The 22,252-nt window shown below is 43.3% G+C and overlaps 2 protein-coding genes across 5 annotated transcripts in view; one reads left to right on the top strand and one right to left on the bottom strand.

Moving 5' to 3' along the window:
* cpne3 (copine III) overlaps window positions 1-9,982 on the bottom strand; it is a 35,440-nt gene extending 25,458 nt beyond the window's left edge. The window contains exons 1-2 of one of the 2 annotated variants that reach the window (XM_031903323.1): window positions 9,960-9,982; window positions 704-843 (exon numbers count right to left, since the gene is read on the bottom strand). In XM_031903323.1, the coding sequence (XP_031759183.1) occupies window positions 704-835 (132 nt within the window). In that variant the 5' untranslated portion in view covers window positions 836-843; window positions 9,960-9,982. 2 annotated transcript variants of the gene reach the window in all.
* A 3,370-nt stretch (window positions 9,983-13,352) lies between these two features.
* On the top strand, window positions 13,353-21,448 carry rmdn1 (regulator of microtubule dynamics 1). Of its 3 annotated transcripts, XM_012964611.3 has the most exons (11): window positions 13,353-13,559; window positions 15,504-15,615; window positions 15,688-15,775; window positions 16,392-16,551; window positions 17,881-17,970; window positions 18,502-18,557; window positions 19,042-19,129; window positions 19,722-19,752; window positions 20,560-20,693; window positions 20,952-21,033; window positions 21,153-21,448. In XM_012964611.3, exons 1-10 carry the CDS (start codon window positions 13,443-13,445, stop codon window positions 20,982-20,984), a joined length of 909 nt encoding a protein of 302 aa, XP_012820065.2. In that variant the 5' UTR covers window positions 13,353-13,442; the 3' UTR covers window positions 20,985-21,033; window positions 21,153-21,448.
* The last annotated feature ends 804 nt before the right edge of the window (window positions 21,449-22,252 follow it).

Below are 22,252 nucleotides of genomic sequence, written 5' to 3'. Positions count from 1 at the left end.
ACAGAGCTTATCTGTTATCTGCTATGTAACCTGTGCTTTTTCTCCTTTTTTCCAGCTTGAATGGCTGCCCCCGTGGCTACACAGCAGCTTATTATATCAATTATAGTAGTGTTAATGTAGCAAACACACCAGTTTAACCAGTGCAGGGCAACAGTGCATTATATTTTTATTACTTTAAAGCTCTTTCATTTTTTGGTGTTACTGTTCCTTTAATACTAAGAAGCATTTTAGGCTAATGCCAGACGTCTGGCATTATCCTTAACATTTTCAGATAATTTGGCCAGCGGAGCCTATAGATGAGATTCAGCTGTTTCCTTTGATGAGAAAGGGCATGGCAGCCTTCACTCATAATAAGAAAAAACAGGTTTTAGTAACAATTTTATTCTTCTACTAGTAGCAGCTACTTGTTGTGGCTACTGATAACTGTCTGTATGTGTGTTTTAGCAGAGGCAATTCTCAGTATTGTCTATGGAAGGGTATTTTCTGGAGTTTAGTAGCCTTGAAAAAGTAGCTGCTACTAGTAGTCCAGTGTACCCCAAGAGAGTTCCCTGTCTCAATTTTGTTGGAGGTGAAGGAGAACACACTGAGGGATGGAAATCAGTGTACAGTACTGATTGACTGAATTAGAACTTTGTAGGTAGGGTACTGAATGTGTTGTGAATGCTGCCAGATAAAATACAGATAGATATGCGACCAGCATTACCTCAAACCATTGGTTTCCACTGGAGTTCAATAGCAGGACACATAGCGGGTCCGACTTGGAGCTGACATCTCGATCTAAAAGACTGGTGCAGGATATGCTCAGCTCCACTTTGGTGACACATTGTGCAGCCATTGATGGTTCTTAAATGATATGAAACATAAAAGACATTAGAATATTAAAGCGTGTCTTTATTCTGCCAACAAGGCAAAAGCCAGACCTTTGGTCCGTATGTTCCATCCAGTAAACAGACTTGCCCGGCTTGTGTCTCTGGAAAACTAATGATTTCTAAAACAGAAATCACATGAGGATATGCCCAAGGAACCGAGACTGCTACATGTGATACAATAATAATGGCCATGGTTAAGTGCCGCAAAAACAACATACAAGGATACTTACTGGAAGGGCTTTGTATCAACAACCAATTACTTTATTAGCATACTCAGAAGGAAGATGATGCCCCAGTAACAGTAACCTATCAGATGTTGCCCCTTGGTTCTGGGGGTTGTATCCTGCCCTCACTGACTCTTTGACAGAGCCACACATACTCCCAATTTTGTTACAGTGGAAATTATGCTGCTCAGTATTTATTGCTTTGTTTCAATAAAAATTATGCACTATTTTAAAGAGATGATTTACCTTTTACATCATACCGAGCCCTAGATAGGAAGGAACTGATGTAAAAAGTGACCAATCTCTTTAAAGTGTTGCATAAGTATAACCTGGATTTTTAGCTGGCAGAAATGACAGCAACTTTCCAGCACATGACTTACATTTACATAAGAGCCAGTAAAAAGGAGCCCATGCTGGGTGAATAATGACTCGCTTATTCCATGACTTCAATGCAAAGTCACTTTCTGTGACACTCGGCTAAGGTGCCGCAGGCAATAAATACTCACGGATCATTTCCATCCAATCTACTGGCTTAGCAGCAAGTGCAGCACAGTCATATAAAATAAGTGACTAATGTTTAGTTTAGGCTTGGTGCTTGCAGTTGGATAGGTTATCATAAACTATGCACCGTTGAGATAACAAACTGTATATTGATCATATAAACATGCTATAATGATAACATAATACACAAGAGCCATGAATTGTGAACAAACTAATATAACATTAAGTAGAAAGCAAAAGTTTGGACAGTCCTGTAAGGGCTCTGGCACGCGGGGAGATTAGTCGCCCGCGACAAATCTCCCTTGTCACGGGTGACTAATCTCCCCGAGTTGCCATGACCCGCCATCCCACCAGCGAACATGTAAGTCGCCGGCGGGATGGCACACACGGCGGCGCGGTTTCCCGAAATCGCCGAAAAAGACTCACGAGGCTTTTTCAGCAATTTCGGGAAATCACGCCGCCGCGTGTGCCATCCCGCCGGCGACTTACATGTTCGCCGGTGGGATGGTCATGGCAACTCGGGGAGATTAGTCGCCCGCGAACAGGGAGTTTTGTCACGATCGACTAATTTCCCCGTGTGCCAGAGCCCTAAAGGTGGCCATACATGAAAAGAGCTGCTTGTTTGGCGAAGTCGCTAAGTGAGAGGATCTTCTCCCAATATGCCCACCTAAAAGTGGGCAATATTGGGCTAATGTTCAAATTACGGTCAAAGGTCGGATCAGGGACCGCATCAACGAGCCAATGCGTTCCCTGATCCGACAGAAAATCAAACCTGCCAACAGGTCAAAATCTGCCTAATTTTAGGCCAAATCTCATATTACAGTGGCCCCTTTGGCATTTCCCAGTGAAATGGCATGGATGAGGGTGACAGCACATAGTAAGATTTGTTGCCCACGGTTAAATCTGGTGGCAAATCTTCAGAAAATGCCATCCCCTTTGGTAACACGAGAGTCGCAGCAATTAAATTACATTACTCATGGCGATTTGGCTTAATCATGCAGAAATGCCTTCCTTCACATGTAATTTACTTGTGGCAATTGTCATCTTAGTGTAGGGGGATGCTATTTGTCACCCACAGATTTAGATTTAACCGTAGGTGATTTTTACTGTGTGCCATTACCCTAAAGGAGCAGATTATCTGCTATTGATTTTCCACTAAGCCCAAAAAATTGCTGCCTACCTGACAGGTTTTTTCCCAATGATGTCAGTCAGAATCACTACACCTGAGATCATTATAAAACAAACACCCACATATTTTTTTAGCTATGACTGCCAGCAGCCATTCGTGCCACTGAGTACAACTGCCCAGCCATATATTACTCCATACTGCATATCCAGTACTGCTAAATGCGCTGCCAGCCCAACACATACATGCGAACACAATCAGCACTTCTTAGTTAAAGTTCCAATTTATTCCTAGTTTCTGTTGCTATTGTGACAACCGAGCATGACAACATGTAGCTCTGAAGCAGGACGGCCTAGAAATCTGGTGAGAAGCGGCTGGTAGCTATAAAAAAAAAGGTAAATGGAATGCGCCTGGTCCTTTCATTATTCACCAGAACAGTGTAGACCCGGGGGCTTAGATATACAGATATTAACACACAATAAAGTTTCACTTAATAATGGTTAATATATAACAAAAGCTAACAGATTCTTTTCTTCTCAGTTTTATTTGTACTTACAACAAACTAGTGGTATTGTTAATGAAGTGCTCAGTGATTACCCCACCGAGTACCCCAGGGACCTGCTCCCTTTGGGTTCTGCTGCACCTGAAGTACAACTCCCAGCAATGGAGCCACAGGTGGCAGATCCCTGAGCCAAACAAGTTAAATAAGGTGAGCAGAAAGGGCACTAAAAACCATTCACTCGAATTATACAAACTCTTTATAACTCTCTATACAATCTCTGCCATTTTAGTTAGCATGATTATTCATCTACTTCCGTCTATGTACTCTTCTATATTATTATATTTTTACTAACAATGACTTGTTGACAGCTGTTCCCTACATTTTATATTGTTAAGTAATGACATATTGTATAAGAGCATTGTTTCCCTCCCCACCCCCTTTTTCCTTTCTGTACCCCTTCCCATAATCGTAAAATCTAAAATAAAGAATTGAAAAAAAAAAAACCATTCACTCCACAGCACGGTAAGGGAAATTCATCGCTTTGCGCAGCAGTGCCCAGTACCAGGGAATGTGTGCCAATCAGGGTGGGCAAAGGACGTCAAAGGCAGGCAATGGTAGGCAAGTAAAATCAGGGTCATAGTGATGCTGTAAACAGTTCGATGCCCTCTAAAACAAATACTGGGCCTATATTTACCTAGGGCAGGAGCTTTTCTTTCTCATCTTATTGCTACAATGTTAGTAAAGCTAGAAAGCCAGATGTCAGCATTTTTTAGTTCAAGCAGCCCTTGTATGTATGTATGTATGTATGTATAACTTTATTTATAAAGCACTACTTATGTACGCAGCGCTGTACAGTAGAATACATTAATACAAACAGGGATATTAAAATAGATAAATACAAAGTATTACAATAAGCACAAATAAATACAAGTTACAGTTGCAATAACTTAAAGGAACAGTAACACCAAAAAATGAAAGTGTATAAAAGTAACTAAAATATAATGTGCTGCTGCCCTGCACTGGTAAAAGTTGTGTGTTTACTTCAGAAAGTCTACTATAATTTATATAAATAAGCTGCTATGTAGCCATGGAGGCAGCCATTCAAAGGATAAAGGTGGCCATACACGTGGCGATCTGACGATGTTTCGTACGACCATCGGTCGCACGAAACATCGTAAGATCCGCCACACACCATTCAGGGCTGAATCGGCAGGTAAGGAGGTAGAAACAATAGGATTTCTACCTCCTTCTGCCGATTCAGATCTGAAGGGAGAATTTTGGTCAGGCACCTTCTATGGCGCCCGATCAAAATTTTCAAACTGGTCCGATCGGCGAGTTGTCCGATATCAGCAGCTTCCTGCGATATCGGTCGACTCGCCGACATACCATACACGCACCGATTATCATACGAAACGAGGTTTCGTACGATAATATCGGTACGTGTATGGCCACCTTAAAAGGCACAGGCACATAGCAGATAACAGATAAAACACTATTGTATTCTACAGAACTTATCTGTTATCTGCTATGTAACCTGTGCCTTTTCTCCTTTCCAGCTTGAATGGCTGCCCCCGTGGCTACACAGCAGCTTATTATATAAATTATAGTAGTGTTACTGTAGCAAACACACCAGTTTTACCAGTGCAGGGCAACAGTGCATTATATTTTTATTACTTTAAAGCTCTTTCATTTTTTAGTGTTACTGTTCCTTTAAGAGTCAAAGACACAAGAGGATGGAGGTCCCTGCCCTGTAGAGCTTACAATCTATATGGGAGGGTAACTTAGAGACACAATAGCCCTTGCAGATTCAGCCTTTGGTAAGCCCCCCACCTTAGCTCATAACAATATTACTGATACAGGGAAAAAACATGGGTTTATCAGGCAACCGGCCATAACTCCAAGAATTCCTACGCTAGAAAATACATATTCATTCCACATTAGGGTTGCCACCTGGACAGTGGTGTGATGATTGATGCCAATGTTATAAATAGGTAAAAAAGGAAAAAATATAGGAAAGCCAGAATTTTTTTTTCATAAAACGTGGCAACCCTATTCCAGATCCTACTCTAATTGACTTTAGGGTAAGCATCCATGTGTAGCTAGGAGAGCAAAGTGGCAGAGCCCCCCAACCCCTCCAGGGGTGCAAGCACCACAGTTTAGTAACCACTGGGATAGTGTTACACCAAGCAACTATTGGCACTTTATGCCATTGTGGTGTTCAGTTGCTCATACTGCAAGGGTCTTGAGAGTACCATGTTGGGCAGAAGGATGGTCACCAGACAAGCGCCATGTTACTGACATCTCAGCAAACTGACAGATATTGGATGTCTGCATTAAGGCCTACAGCACAAAGAGTTCTAGGATATCACTATCTCTGCTTTCTGGCACCAAAAAACATAGGAAAAAAATGTTTCTGCAGTTCTGTGAAAACTTCTGCACTGGGGCTTTTTTTAGGTAATTGTGACATAATAACACTTCAGTGTACATTTTCAGATGACACCACAAAAAGCACCAACATTGGGCTGTCATGCTAATGCTATGGAACATAGTGGGTGATGGTGATTTTTAGCATTTGGAACCCTTGTTTTTATCTTCCGAAAGTTCTAGAGAAAAAGAAACAAGGCTCCTACACCACCTCAGCGTCAGCACTGTTCTCTGTAGTTATAGAACTGCAGTGCGGCTACACACAAATCAACACTATTGTGGCTTGTGTAATGTGTGTCTGAGCACTTGATTTAAGGAATTAGGCAACTGTAATAATATATACACCTATGAAAGCTATTACAGGTATAGGATCTGTTATTCGGAAGCCTATAATCCAGAAATCTCTGAATTACAGGAAGGCCATCTTCCATAGACCGAATGTTAGGCAAATAAATCAAATTTTTAAAAATGATTTCTTTTTTCTCTGTAAAAATAAAAGAGTACCTTGAACTTGATCCCAACTAAGATATAATTAATCCTTATTGGAGACGAAACAATCCTATTGGGTTTATTTAATGTTTGAATGATTTTTTACCAGATTTAAAGAGGCTGCTCACCTTTGGGTTAACTTTTAGTATGATGTAGACAGTAATATTCTCAGACAATTTGCAATTGGTCTTCAATTTTTTTTATTTGTAGCTTTTTAGTTATTTCACTTTTTGTTTAGCAGCTCTCCAGTTCAGCAGTTATCTTGTTGCTAAGGTGCAAATTACATTAGCAACCAGGGAGTGGTTTGAATGAGATGCTGGTATATGAATAGGAGAGGGCCTGAATAGAAAAACAAATTATAAAAGGAGCAATAACAATATAATTGTACCCTCACAGAGCAGTAGTTTTTTGGCTGCCAGGATCAGTGACTCCCATTTCAAAGCTGCAAATAGTTCAAAAACTATGAAAAATAAATAATGCAGACCAACTGAAAAGTTGCTTAGAATAAGCCATTCTATAACACAGGGATCCCTCAGCGTGCCCCATCGCTGTATGCACAGTATGGTAGTGACGTAATGTGTGTGCGCTGAAGTGACGTAATTTGTGTGCATATAACATCACTTTCGTCTGCCGCAGTCCAGCCAGGGAGCCCCTAATCCTCAAAACCCCACCACCCCCCACTGCCAGATTAGCCGCAAGGCTAAGGGAGATTTTTTTATTTATGCATGAAAATTTTTATTCTCTATATAGGCACCCGAGGGCTGCCCCCTAGGCACAGGCCCTCAAGTGCCTATATGGGAAATGGGGTTTTCCAGATGTTTTCATAACTGGGAGCACCAAGGATTAAGGCTACTATAAACAGTGAAACAGAAACAAACAAGAGGATTGTTTAACAACCAACAGAGGTCATGGCTGGTCTGCGACTTAAGGATTCGGTTCGGCCAGATGCATGGATTCAGCCAAATCCTGCTGAAAAAGGCTGAATCTTGGTGGAATCACGAACTGAATTCTGGATATAATGCATCCCTACTATACATACAGTAGCAATAGTGAGCACTTGGGCCAATCCTCCATACCCCAATACACATCCTACAGAAAAATGATTCACGTCAACCCTTACTTACAGACCAGCAGCCACACCTTGCTATGCAAATCCCCACAGGTCTTTATTTTTTGGTAAAAAAACAGTGGTGACTGTCCCTATCACTTCCATACAGCCCATCTCTATTCCCTGTACAGTCAGTGCTCTTCTCTAACCCCCCCTCCCCACAACACTAATGACAAAAATTCTGCTGGCAGAATGGCTTGCTCTGCCTGTCAGACAAGATTTCATTTTGTATTTCTGTTTAATAAATAAAGGAGTGCATTATGGACTCTCCATATAAGTCACCATTTTTAGTAAGTTAGGCCCTTGTACTGTACTAAAAACACAGTAGTATACTACCAGTACCACCAAAACAATATGTGACACAACAGCATCGGGCCCCAAATGACTGCTTACATCCAACCACTTCTTTATGTCTCCCTTTGTGACATTCTCATTATTATGGAGCATGTCCCACAAATACAGTATGTGTCGCCTCCCATTGCTACAGCCTACATCCCACAAATACTCTGCACCCCTCTGCTTTACCAGTACATCCCACTGGAATAGTGCACCTTCAGGAATTAAGATCTCACACCAACACAGCATGTGTTGCACAATTGTAGTGGATGTTTCACCAGTAAAATGTGGGCTCCACTGCTAGTGTAAGTATGCACCCACTCCACTAATGACTGGGTATACAGAATCCTGTAATACTGTGTATTGACTACAGCACTAGTCCTACACACCCCTACAGCACCCCTACACTTTCCTGTATACCCAGTCACTACAGCACTGGCCCATCCTTACACTATTCTGTATATCCAGTCACTACAGCACTGCCCCCCCCCTACACTATTCTGTATATCCAGTCACTACAGCACTGCCCCCCCCCCCCCTACACTTTCCTGTAAATCCAGTCACTACAGCACTGGCCCATCCTTACAGTATTCTGTATACCCAGTCACTACAGTCCTGGCCCCACTGCCACAGTGTGCATATATGCCCAATAATATGTATCCCATCAATACAGTTATACACGTAGAAATGGCAGTTTCGTTGTTCTTTTGGATTTGTGAACCACAGCACCAAGGCAACATCTGAACTGTTCCGTCTCTGATGTTCCTTGTCCCTCCTGTTGCATAGGAAAACTTCCAGCAGAACCTTTGGTTTAGTTGTTTAATCACCAATCTAAGGCACATACTGGGAATTGTACAAGATCACACAGCCCACATCATGGGAAGGCTTTCTATAGAAACCACTGGGAATGAGCTATTTAATAATCCGGCACCCTTGTAGAACACTGGATTTAGTAAAAAGAGGTTATAAAGTGGCACTTTCCTGGCAGCACCCCCCAAAAAATGACACACAAGATGTTGCTGTTACGAGTACTGATTTATAAACTGAATCACTGCAGCTTCCACAGCAACAAAATGTGGAGCACAAGAAAGGAGCCAGTATTGTGCCGCCGCTCCCCATTCCTTTCTCTAGGGATTAGGCTCCCTGCTGACTCTCAGTATCTAAATACAGTAGGTGGTCTGCACAGATAATGTGTAGGGGAAGTGAGGGCTTCACTGTTTCCAAATTTGAGACCAGGGTGGGCAATCTGCATTTTGTTGAACAACGCTGGGAGTTATAGTACAATACCTGAAATTTAAAAAGTTACCAGTGCCTTTATTGGTCACAAGCAACATGAGACAAATTATACCTAAAAAACATAATAAAGCAGTTAGTTAACCTATATATGAAGCACCAGGCCATATGACACATTAGTTCTACTGATGTCACTATAAGTGCGGCCCAAGTGTTACAGGATTGCACGTGCATTGGGTGGCAGTATGGCAGCATCACTTGTGGGAGCAGCTGGCAATGTCTCACACCCCCTGCCCCCCCCCCCCAAAAAAAATGTACCTCTAGGGAAGGTTCCCTCACTGGTCAGCAAACACAAAGGTAAATCAGATTTGCAGCCCAAAGATTGTTATGGAACCAATTACACCCCTATTCTATTGCAGGGCAGCAAGGACTTACTAGCCCACTGGCCAACACTAGCCAAGCCCACTGGCCAACACTACTCAAGCCCCATGGCTAACACTAGCCAAGCCCACTGGCCAACACTACTCAAGCCCCATGGCTAACACTAGCCAAGCCCACTGGCCAACACTACTCAAGCCCCATGGCTAACACTAGCCAAGCCCACTGGCCAACACTACTCAATCCCCATGGCTAACACTAGCCAAGCTCACTGGCCAACACTACTCAAGCCCCATGGCTAACACTAGCCAAGCCGACTGGCTGGTTGGTACAATTACAGCAATGTAAGAATATTGGCTATTTCATTCTCTAATATGAGAAAACAACACCGCTGGCAGCTGCACAGTACGGAGCCAGTTGTGCCTGTTACCAGCCCGGGCAAAGCCCTCCATTCGGGCGGGTATGGTGCCAAGAGGACTGGCACAGACCACATGTTCCCAGGGCAGCAGGGAGAGGTTTGGGGCCCATGCCATGCAAGCAGCTGGGCTGTACCTGACAGGAACACACAACACAAGCGTTTCTCGGTGTAAATACAACACTGCCCCGGACCCAGTGGCCCCCTAACCCGTTAGCGCAGCTCTTACCTCTTTACTCCCGGACCGACCCGAAGCTTCCCTGCCCTGCGCTGTGTGAGCCCCCGGCTGCTGCTACGGCTGCTTGTGTTGCTAAACTGCCCGGATCCCTCCCTCTGCCCCTCCCGCATTCTTACCAATAACCCAGTGACGGGATTTCCTGAGTGGGAGTTTGTGCGGAGCGGCACAGTAGGTGTGGCAGAGGGGGTTACCTCTGTGGGAATATCTCCTGCTACAGATAATGAGGGAAGTACCACAAGGCTGCAGCACCAATATTTTACTATTGCGGTTTAACTCCCATTCAGCCCAGGCTACCAAGAGCTAAGGGAGTTGCAGTCTAACAATTCTTGTACAGTCAGACTGGGCTGCAAGGGGCAAACTAGGAAATCTCAGACCCCAGGCTCCTCTCACTCATTGTCTATTCATTTCACATGCTCTCTGTGACATAACAAACTACTATTCTTTTCTCTATATCTCCATCTTTCCCTCATGCAGAAAGTGAGAATGGCCACAGTATAGGTTTTACACGGCCCCTCCCACCTGAGCCCTAGTGGGCCAGTCCAACACAGTCTGTACTACATAAAACTGCCCACACATGCACTTATAAGACTATACAGGGACCAATAAAAGCTGCTGACTTGGTCTGTGTTCTGCATCCCCAGAGCCAGTTGGTACCTTATGGGCCTGTGTGTGGGGCCATCAGGAGGGCCAACTGAACCAATATTTGGGCAGCTTTGTAAATCCCATCAGGTAAAGGTTACATCTGCGCACTGATGTGTCCCTTGCCTGACAGGTCTCCGTTGGCCCGCTGTATAATTCATTGCATATCTCCCAATGTTTAAAAAATGCAAAGAGGGACAAAAAAATGACTTGTGTAGAAATTTTTTTGCCCACACTGAGTAAATACCACTCCCATTTTACAAAATATGGCAGGTTATGTAAAGTTTGAAGACATTTCTGGAGGTTTTGGGGTCTTGTTTTATGTTTCGCTAATGAAGGTGAAATTGCCCAATTCTCAGTTCCCCCAAGAGACCTGTTTATGTTATTAGTTACAAATGTATCTCAGTACAGGGGTTGAGTATTCTGGCTCTCTGCCCAAAATTGCTTATCTAATTAAGGTTGAGAAACTTTGTATCTTTTTTGGTGTTCAGTGCAGATCAAAGTGAAGTGAGGGAATTTTCAATAAGAATCTGAGACTGTGGGTTTAGCTGTTAAATTTAGGACTGTCACGTAAAAATCGGGACAGTTGGTAGGTATTAGCCAGATTATTATTTTTATATAGCTCAGTGATTTTACGCAGCTCTTTACAGAGTAAACAAGACCGGACCGTTAACATTTACATATAAACAATTCCCCATTTGGATATAGATTGGAGACAATAGGAGGGGCCTTGCTTGCAAGAGCTTACATTCTAAGAGGGAGAAAGGTTGAGACATAAGGTCAGGGTAACCAGTATGATGGTAGAGTTTTTTTGTAAAGTGACAGTAAGTGCAGAGTAAGAGGTGAAAACCAGTGGTTAGTGAGTGTGTGAGTACAGAGTAGGGATGTTCAGGTAATCAAGTTGCTGAGGGCTTAGGTTGTAGGCTTGAAAAAAAGTTTTAAGAGACCATTTAAAAACCTGGAGATTCCAACAGTGTCTCAGGACGGGGTAGAGTGTTTCAGAGGATGGGTGCAGCTTGTTGTTCAGCCCAGCATGATAGAAGCCAGTTCCCAAATGAGCAGATCCCACTATGTATGGCCATCTTACTTGAGCTTAGGTCAAAGCTCCTTTTTACTTCCTGCTGTTCCATATTTCTAAAACTAAAAAAAAGTCTCTAGTGTGTTTGCCCCCTCCTACTAAATGCAACAGCCCCAAAGGCTTATCAGTCAGATTCCAGTGGTGTGCATGTCACCAAAATTTGACCCTCCTGCTCCCAACCCAGCCTGAGATTAATTGCCCCAAGACAAATCTTCGTTGTTGCGGGCGACTAATCTCCCCGCAATTCCACGCCCCCGGCTAGAATGTAAATCACCTGTGGGATGGCATACATGTCACTGCGATGTCCCGAAGTCGCCCAAAGTTGCCTTGAGAGGAACCTTTCTGCGACTTCGGGACATCACAGCAACATGTATGCCATCCCACCGGCAATTTACATTCTAGCCAGGAGGGTGGCATTGCGGGGAGATTAGTCACCTGCGACAATGAAGATTTGTCACAGGGTGATTAATCTCCCCGTCTGCCACTGCCCTAAGAGATAGAAGGGGTGGGTGAAATGGAAAATCAGATATGGTCAGAAATGTAAAAGAGGGGCACTGAGTATTGCACTTAGCAGGTGGTAGTGGCATTTAGTGATAGTGAAGGAATGCCAGGCTGAACAATGGCAAGCTTCTGTAAAAAAAAAATTAATAGTTTAATAGCAGTTTAAAGGTTCCACCATTTTCCAGTTTGGTTAAAACTCTGCTGCTAGTGTGTTACTTCAGCTGCAGTTGAGCATTTGCTGGAAGGCTTCAGTTTTCACACTAAAGAGAAGCAGCAGTGACAAAAGGGAGATATCATTCTGCTGGGCCTGACAGAGGGGTAGGAAGGGTAGGCAGCCTGCTGCTCTCCAGCTGTTGGGGCTTTCAGACTGGGCCTGACAGAGGGGTAGGAAGGGTAGGTAGCCTGCTGCTCTCCAGCTGTTGGGGCTTTCAGACTGGGCCTGACAGAGGGGTAGGAAGGGTAGGTAGCCTGCTGCTCTCCAGCTGTTGGGGCTTTCAGACTGGGCCTGACAGAGGGGTAGGAAGGGTAGGCAGCCTGCTGCTCTCCAGCTGTTGGGGCTTTCAGACTGGGCCTGACAGAGGGGTAGGAAGGGTAGGTAGCCTGCTGCTCTCCAGCTGTTGGGGCTTTCAGACTGGGCCTGACAAAGAAGCCATGCAGTTGGGCCTCTACTGGCTCTTTAACAGCTGATTCTGCTATTACAGAGATTAGCACCCATGACAAGGGTGCGTGTGGGGATAAGCCTCTTGCTGGGAAGGGATGATAGGGGATAGTGCTGATCCACATGACTGGCAAACACTGGCAGCTTTAGGAAGGGCAGGGGGGAGTTCTCAGGAGGCTGATATAGAAGTGCTTTTAGTCTGTGCAGGTTGGACATTAACAGGCTCAGAGTGCAGAAGCTGAGGGACATTTAGGAAAGGGAGGAAATACAGCGGGCAGCTTTCATTTACGCAGAAGGGTTAAAGAAGGTTGCGAATCAACTGTACTGTGAGGGCGAATCAACTGTACTGTGAGGGCACATCCCACTGTATGGGAGAGAGATAGGAAACCATTGCTAGGCCAGCACCAAGATTAACCTACAGTAGTGGGTTCATTAAAAAGCAGGGCTGACAGGCATGTCGGTAACATAGACATCGGCGGCAGTACTGAGACTAGCGGATCTGCCGCTCACTTTTAGTCACATCGGGTCAAATCAGGTCAGCTTCACAGCTCAATGGAACTGTGTGGCGGAAATGTTTAGCCCCCCCCCGGACGGAAGTAAAGATTGTGTGGCGGAAGTTCGGTGTTGAAAACTTTGCAATAGGGGAGGGGCCCAATTTAAAAGCCTGACATGTAGCGGTCTGTCTTCGTATCTGCCATAGAGTGGGCCAGGGAAGCAGGAGCCATGTTCGCTCGCTGGGTTCAGGAAATTCTTCGTAGCCCCCTCTTACGGCCGGGAATCAGAAGCGGTCACCGTACTTCAGGCATCTTTGTCCCAGTTGTACGGGGCTCCTCTGCTGCAGTGAGTACAGCAAGGCTCAGGGGGCTTCAGCAGGGGGCTTCAGCAGGGGGCTGGCACAGGGGGGCTGGCACAGGGGGCTGGCACAGGGGGCTGGCATAGGGGGCTTCAGCAGGGGGTTGGCACAGGGGGCTGGCATAGGGGGCTTCAGCAGGGGGTTGGCACAGGGGGCTTCAGCAGGGGGTTGGCACAGGGGGCTTCAGCAGGGGGCTGGCACAGGGGGCTTCAGCAGGGGGCTGGCACAGGGGGCTTCAGCAGGGTGCCTGGGCGGATCCGTGAAGGACGTAATGTCCATGAAGTACAAGACGTAGATAGTAAGCGCTTGTACACCTGGGAAGTGTCTTGCGGAACCATCTAGCTGCCTTCGCACAATTCTATTGTCGTGAGATTTGTAGTTTTACAACAACTACTGGGGGTTAAGTTGGACACACAGGGCTCTTTATAAGAGTTCCCACACCTGCCATGGATGTGCTAAATAAGTGCTTGCAAGGTGTTAATAACATATATATTTCCAGAAAAGGAGCAAAGTTCCCCTTTATTTGTTATTATGAATGAAATGTATGTGACCCACACCAAATGGAAAGTGTGGCCAGTGGCCAAATAGCCATGGGATGGTGGGACGCTTGCTTGGCTATACTGAGCTGTAACTTTTCAGCTAAGCAGAATGAATGAAAATGCAACTCCTGCTATTACTGTTTATTTGGAAGTCCCTTTAAAGGGCAAGTAAAGGCTAAAATGCCTTATGGCATAGGGTCAAATTAACAGTGTCAAATGGTATTATCTATCCTAAATTGGAGCAACTCTTGTTAACCTCCCCTTACTTTTGTCTGGCATGGCCGTCTGTCTCCAAGCGCAGGTTGAAGTGCAAGCTCCATGACAATGGCAGGGCACTAAATTCAGAAGAGCAGTGCCCTGTACCCATAATGGTGCACCCACCGTGCATGGTAACATCCGTAGGAGGAGGGTAACCTGTTTAGATGGGCTTGTAACAGGGCTTTAGAAGCAGCACATTCTTATTAATAGTGTGATGTGTAAAAGAGAAAGGATCCCAAAAAAGTGTCAGCAGGTGTCACTGGGCAATGATTTTACTGGGTTGTTTTAGTTCCATACAATCTCCCCCCTGCAGCTCCGGGGGTTCCTGCTATCTCTTTAGTGGCCCCTTCCTTCTGCGTTGTAAAGGTGAATTCTCTCAGGGCCAGGAGAAGAGCAAACACAGACCTGATAATGCTAAATCCTAGTAATGCAAGGTCACTGTACCCAGTGCAACTGCTGGTTATATATTAGTAACTCATAAGGTAAAAATGAGAACATTTGAGTTTTCCACACTAAAGACAAAGTCTGATAAATATAACTGCAAGAACAAAAGGGGACATGATTACTTTATTAAGGAAAGTAAACCCTAAAAGGCATTTGTGTATTTAATATAACGTCTTATCACATGCTTTATAAACCAAGGCATGTCTAATCACACTGAATGGCATTCTGATAAAGATGTTCAGCTAATATACATTTCTGTTGATTCCAAGTTAGTCTTTTGCATCTGAAATGTCATTTAATATCTTCAGGGTGCTCCTATGTGGGCAGCTGACCATGCACAGAAAGATTCACTCATTTGAAGAGGGTGCCCAAGAGTCATTTTTTTGCCCAATTCAGCAACACATGTGGCAGACAGAATCGTGCTGCTGTTGGGCCAAGGACAACAACTGGATTGTAATAGGGGCCTATGCCAACCTGTTAGGAGAGGACAGCATCAATAACCAAGTGCAGTTCTTTAGCTCCATACATGGGCCAGTAAGGTACCAATTGGGCCTGGAGTGACTGAGTAAGCAGCCAGTGTCTGTGTATGGCTGGTTAGCTTTATGTACCAGTTTGGCCAGGTGTACAGCGTGGTGATTTAGGGTGTTTTGTTGTGATTTATTCTCTCTGGTTCTAATCATTTTGCCATAGGGAAAGATCGCTCTGTTGGAGAGAGGCATTATCCTTTCATCAGTTGCCTATTTAGCATTTGAAACCTACAAATGGAAAAAAGGCCAAACAGTTGTACATGCCAGCATTAAAGGTATGGCTAAACCTATTCATTCTGATACCTGGCGTGCTTTAATCAGACCCTAATTTACGTTTTCTTTTTCAGTTGATGATATAATAGAACAAGCTGATTACTTATATGGTAGCGGAGAGACGGCAAAGTTATATGAGCTTCTTAGCCAGTACAAAGACAGGTAAGTACGACCCTTCCACCCTATTTAATGTACATATGCCTGCACTGAAGCACAACCAACTGGCATATAGTTCAATATTATATGTGCCAAATTTACCAATGACCTTTTCCCACATGTGCCAACCACAATTTCTGTAGCGTGTAATAGAGTACCCTCAATAAACTTTGTATAGCAGTTTCTGCTGTTCCTTATATTCATCTTCCCATGCGGAAGTGCTGAAGACACTTACAACATATAGTATCTCACCTGCATTTGGGCAGTTCAGTGCGGTCCATAGATAAAGTCACAATGGAAAAGAATGGGTTCTTGTTGTTCCTTGTATTGTTTGCTGATTTACATGTGCTATATTTACACCAGGACTGTCCAACTGGGGGCTCACAGACTCTATGTGGCCCTCCAAGGAGTATTTATGCCCGACTGTCTGCCACTGGGCTCCAAAGACTATTTACAATGAAATCATTTTGATCTAATCTGCCCCAAGACCATGTATTATGCTAGATACTTGGCCCACTACAAGGAAAGAGCTGGGCAGCCAGCCATTAGTTGGGCACCCACTGATCAAGTTACAGTTCAGGTGACTACCACTGGACCGATTGCTTATACTTTCCCTTTGCAGTAATGACGCTGAACTTCTATGGCGACTCGCTCGGGCAGCGCGAGACATGGCACTGGTTTCTACTACACCACAGGATGAAAAGAAGAGACTGATCTATGAATCCTTCGACAGTGCTAAGAAAGCTCTAGAACTTAATGAGCTGTGCTGGGCGGCACACAAGGTCACTTGCTTCTAGGTTCTCTCTAGTGGGTTCTTGAGTTAGCTTTCCCAGGTATCCCCCAGAATAGCACATACACAGGGATATCAATTAACCCCATGCTATATGTAGGTTAATAGTAATCCACCTTAGGGGTTTATGCTGCACATTGCACTGGCTTCTGTACAGACACAGCATGCCATTAAACTTTTAACTGCTCAGCACAATGTTACTTAAATCTTAAAGGAAAACTATACCCCTGAACAATGTAGGTCTCTATAAAAATATATTCCATAAAACAGCTCCTATATAAATTCCTACTTCGTTTAGATAAACCATTTTCATAAAGATATACATTTTTAGTAGTATGCACATTCATGGTGCAAACATACATACCAAGGGCACACATATATGCTAGGTCACACTGGCCAATGAATGGACAGTGTTCTGCCTTTTACTCCCACAGTACTTCCTGTTATAGTTAGAGCTGCATTATTTCTTTAAAGGAGAACAAAGCCTTACAATGAATATGCTGTAATTTCTTTATGGAACTTATTGAACCAGCCCTAAAACAGTAATGGTCCAGACCTTCATATTGTCCAGGGCAGCTTTCCATCCTGGAACTTGTTAGGCCACATAAAGTACTAGTGGCACTGCACATGCTCAGTGTGCTTTGGACAACTTTCGAGAAGCTACATTTAGGCGCTGTCGGAAAACATCAAGCTGGAAACAAGGTTCTTCTGATTAAATTCTGATGCACAACGCATTGGTTTCTGAGCTGCTATTTGAATCTCAATTAATTGCATTTGTATTGTGACTTTTATGTAATCTCTCTATCTATATATTGGGATGTATATTGGTCCCCAAGCTCAGGTAAGTGACAGCAGCACAGAGCTTGTGCAGTAAATCATTAGCAACAAATATTGGGAACCACTGGGGGCACAGATCTTTTCTGCTAAGGGGCTGTGGTTGCCTTGGGCTAGTGAAGAAGCAAACACTAATGTTCAGCATTACTAGCCTACTTATTTGTTAAGCTTTAGTTCCCCTTTAATAGAATAGTGTCATGTAGTAATCACGTTCTACTGCTCCCTGTGCACAAGGCCCTGGCAGTAACAAGCAATATGGCACCTGTATTATAGAGATGCTTGGGGGTTGCCTTACATTAAGATCCCAAAACTGGTATTAGCCCAAACAGTTTACTAGCAAGACATGTTTTTGATGCCTGTATAGTAACCATTAATAATGTCCAACCGTTAACCTTAGCATAGAACACTAATGATTGGCTTCTTTGCTTCCATTGCCTTAGGAACATAGGCAGCCTTTTACTCACCAGCTGTTCATTTTGTGTTGCAGTGGTACAGCATATGCCTGAGCAATGTCGGTGATTACGAAGGAATCAAAACAAAAATTGGGAATGCGTACATTGTAAAGGAGCACCTGGAGGTACCTTAGTTTGTAGAATTCACTGGGGTTTAAACTAGATACATGCAGTATTAACAGCCTAAAGGAGTATTAGTGCTGAGCAACAAATGGGAGTTGAAGTGACACCTTAAAAAACTACTCTTCAGCTTTAGCTGATAGGACTGCTTTTGTAAGTAATTGTTACATATAGTTCCTAAACCTGACTTTCCCTTCTCAACCTGACAGTTATGGCTTCTAATGCTAACAGACTCATGCTGCACAAATATGGCATCCCTCTCATAGAGGAATATGGGGGATCAATAATAGGTAATATAAAACGCATCAGGCAAGTAGCATGCAAAGACAATGTTATGATGGATGTAACATCCAGCTGGTAGCCACAGCAGATGGAGGGCACGGAGTGTGACTTGTAACGGGTGCAGGTAGGCATGGGAAACCGGAGGAGTTCCAGATTTTGTTGTACTGCTGCCCACAGTCCGCCTTTAGCTGTTGTTTAAAAAAAACAAACAAATTTGTGGCATACTGAGTAATGCTGGTGTATTTCTGTTGCAGAGAGCCAAAGAGCTCAATCCAAAGGATGCCACCACTATTCATATCATTGGGGTGTGGTAAGTAAGCACTCACATTCATGTTCTTAAGCCTCTGGATAGAATGTTACATTGTCTGCCACAGGGCAAGGCTGAAACATCCCATTTCTATCAGACACTTCGGCACTTCTAGTGCAGGAACTCCGCATGAGTGACCCCTACTTCCTGCATGGGTTTAGAGCACCTTTGGGTGTGGGATTATTATTTAGGGACTTCCTGCACAAGTTTGGCAGATTTCATATTAATAACATTAGGGTTGCAGTTTTTAAGGTGAGGGGTACTAGGCTAATGGGGTGTAGTGGAGAGATCTGTGTGATCCAATGCACAAAACAAAGATGCTGCAGTCACCAGGACCAAAATATGAAAGATCATTCAGCCCCTTGCATTTTTTTTTTTTTTTTTTACACTCAGTAACACCTAGCTGTATAAGACACAAGGGCATTTGCCTAAATGTATTGTATGTTGTCATTTATTTTTAGTTGCAAAATGTTTTTTTAAACACCAGGTGTTACATGTTTGCGGACCTTCCCTGGTACCAAGTTAAAATAGCCTCAGCTTTATTTGGAACCCCACCCTCGGCTACATTTGAAGAGGTAATTTTACTTGTCAGATTTTTACAAAATACAAAAAGATCATCTTCTAAATGTGATGTATTGCATCCTATCAAAATACTAGTCCTATGGGGCACAGGGAGGCTTGGGTTAAGGGCCTTCGCAGGTGCCAGGCTGGCAGATTCGATGGCAAAAGTGGGGATTGAGTAATCAGATGTCGGTGGCCTTAGGCTGATGTCCCACAGCAAGATTAGTCGCCCGTGGTAGCAGATCTCCCCAAAATGCCTTTCCACTGGCAATAAAGTTAATCGCTGGTGGAGAGGCATACATGTTGCTAAGTCATCTAAAGTTTCCTTTGAGGAGGCTGCGTTTGCCTTCCCACCAGAAAGTATTTCGGGGAGATTAGTCACCCGCAGTAGCAGAGATTAAACTGCAGATGACTAATAGCCCCCCTGGTTGGCTGTTACCCCTCATTTTACCTGCTTAACCACATTAAGGGAGAGCTCATGTCTCTCTTCTTCTCTCACTTCATTAAGAATATTACAGTTGTTATAAGGGGAGTTAGCGTTCTCGTAAGCTGAAGCACAACATGCTGCTTATATCTCTACTAACCGCATGTTCCCCTCTCTTTCAGGCCCTTGAATATTTCCTGCAGGCAGAAGAAGGTAATGTGTTTGCTCTACATATGTTGTTTGGGTGTACCTACAGTATATGTGATTTTCAATTCAGTAAATGCAATAAAAACGGTTTAAAAAAAATCTGTAAATGCAATTAAAGGAGAAGCAAAGGCTAGTAAAGAGTTAATCTCAAGCTGCAGGCATACCTTCAGTTGTCTCAATAGTGCCCTTAAGTCTCCCCATATTTCACCTTGTCAGAAGATCTGAAGGCAAACAGGAATTAAAAATGCTAAGCTGGGTAAAGAGGATTCCCATAATGCATCGCTCCTGCAAAGACTGTGACCAGGACACTGTAGGTGGCGCATTGCTTGATTTTAGTGAGAGAAGCAGGCGCACTCCCCTCCCCTCCCCTGGCCTCTGTGACACACAGAGAAGCACAGAAGCAGGCAAGCGCTGGAGCAAGTGGCGTGGTGCGAGCGGGGGAATCCAAGATGGCGGCCGTGACAGGCTGCAAATACACCTAACTTACAAGCCAATTTTTGGGAGATGTGACCATTATTTTAAAAAATAAATTTGGCGATTTGATTTGGGCAAGGGAGCTCTACACTATATTAAGGGTTACAGTAGTAGCCTTTCCTTGCTCTTTAATGCAGATAAAGAAAAACCAAATATTTGATTCAAGTCCACCCTCTTAGCTTGCATGAGAAAGTCAGCATAGAGAAGGGTGTGGAGATGTCCATAAAGCAGTTTTTGTGCATACAGGCACATAATGCTATTCCTGTTTGTCATCATTTGCAGTTTAAATGATACAAGTTCTTTAGCTTTAACATTTCTGTCTTGTGTTCTGTTCAACAGTCGATCCAAATTTTTATAGTAAAAATCTTCTGTTTTTGGGGAAAACGTATTTAAAGTTAAAGAACAAGTCCCTGGCATTAGACTGGCTAACCAAGGCCAAGGATTTCCCTGCACGGACAGAAGAAGACATTGAGGTAAGATCTTATTTTGCAGCCTGTTGATGTACAAACAGTTAGATATCAGAGACAGGTCTGTCAAAACTACCCGCTGATGATCTGAGCGTACGGTTTAAATGGATATATGTATATTACAAATGAACTGAGGTTGAGTCTCATCTGTTGAAATGTACTTTCATAAATATGGTCCAAAATAACGGTCCACTCAAATCCATGCCTACACTGACTATTGTTACACAACATGGCTTTTTATATGGCGCTTTTTTTTTTTTACAGGCAATGGTATATGTGAGATATTGGTACATATAATTTGTATATATGTGCATGTATGGATAGGTTGGTAAATGTGCTTGTACAGGTATGGGAAACCCATTATCTAAAAATTTTCAAATTTGGTTTGTTTGGAGGGGTTGAACTTGATTGACTTTTTTTTGACCCAACTTACCTATGCATGTGGTTTCCCCTCACTTTTCTTAGGTGCAAAAAGAAGCTACTGACCTACTAAAGCGTTTGGGTGAAAAAATCTGAGTTGTGCTACTTTATTTGAACTTTCTTAGCATTCATTCAAACAGATCAGTGTATTTCCCCATATCCGCCGTCTCTGCTTCACTGAAAGTGCAATACACACGTGAATGTAAATAACCTGCGGGGAAAACAAGAACTTCCTATGCTGCGATAAGGTGCCTATAGGAAATCTGTTTGTAAGAGTAACAAATCTAACACATTTGGTTTCTCCTATCCTGTAATTAAATGTATAGGATACAATCATTTTACCTTGTCTCTGTGTCTCACTTGACTGATCAATCGCATGTCAAGTACATAAATGCCCAAACAGCCCCCCAAAGGCTTAAAAGGGGGTTGTTCACCTTTAATGTCCAAATCTTATTAGGAAATCAATTTTCCATTAAATAAAAAAAAGCAAAAAGGCTACTGTAAAGAGCTACTTTTTATAACTGTTAAATCAGTCCTTCTGTTTCTCTGAACAGTTTTCTGAAGGGATGGGAGTGGTCTATCTTGAACCTGACACACTGAGAACCTTCTATAAACTTACATCATTATATCCAGGCTTTGCCCTTACTTTTTTTTCAATTGGACTAATACATCAGTTGCTTGTGCACTCTCACCAGTTGCATAAATTGAGAGGTCATTGGTTAATTTCTCTTATAAAGGTGTAAGATTTTTGACTATAATATATAATAATATTATAATCACCCCTCTTACTAGGGTTATATATCACAAATAATGGCACCCAAGATGAATGATTTCTTACACAGGCAAACAAACTCAGCATATCACAAAACTAACATACTGTTATTTTAGATTTGCAGCACTCATATACATGTCATATAAGAAAGTAAAATAGCGATTATAGTGTTTATAGGGGTCACTGACACCCCCCCAGCACAGGGTCTGTGGATAAGTGAATGATCAGCAGAGGGAAGACACATTTTTAGTTAACTGTCTATATGGCAAAGATTGTTCTACTAATGTAAACAAAGGTTTGTGAATGTTGTACAAAGGTGAACAACCCCTTAATAAATAGTGACTGTCTATAGCATCTTACAGGCATTTGCCAG

This window comes from Xenopus tropicalis, chromosome 6 (genome assembly GCF_000004195.4).
Source record: "Xenopus tropicalis strain Nigerian chromosome 6, UCB_Xtro_10.0, whole genome shotgun sequence".
Lineage (NCBI taxonomy): Eukaryota > Metazoa > Chordata > Amphibia > Anura > Pipidae > Xenopus > Xenopus tropicalis.
Note: the sequence above shows the minus strand (reverse complement) of the source record. Positions and strands in the feature narration are given on the sequence as shown.

Coding starts and splice junctions, on each gene's coding strand:
- rmdn1 (XM_012964611.3), top strand. CDS start 13,443: ATGTTCGCTCGCTGGGTTCAGGAAATTCTTCGTAGCCCCCTCTTACGG. Junction 15,776..16,391: donor CTTAGCCAGTACAAAGACAG/GTAAGTACGACC, acceptor TTCCCTTTGCAG/TAATGACGCTGAACTTCTAT. Junction 20,694..20,951: donor GGACAGAAGAAGACATTGAG/GTAAGATCTTAT, acceptor TTTTTTTTACAG/GCAATGGTATATGTGAGATA.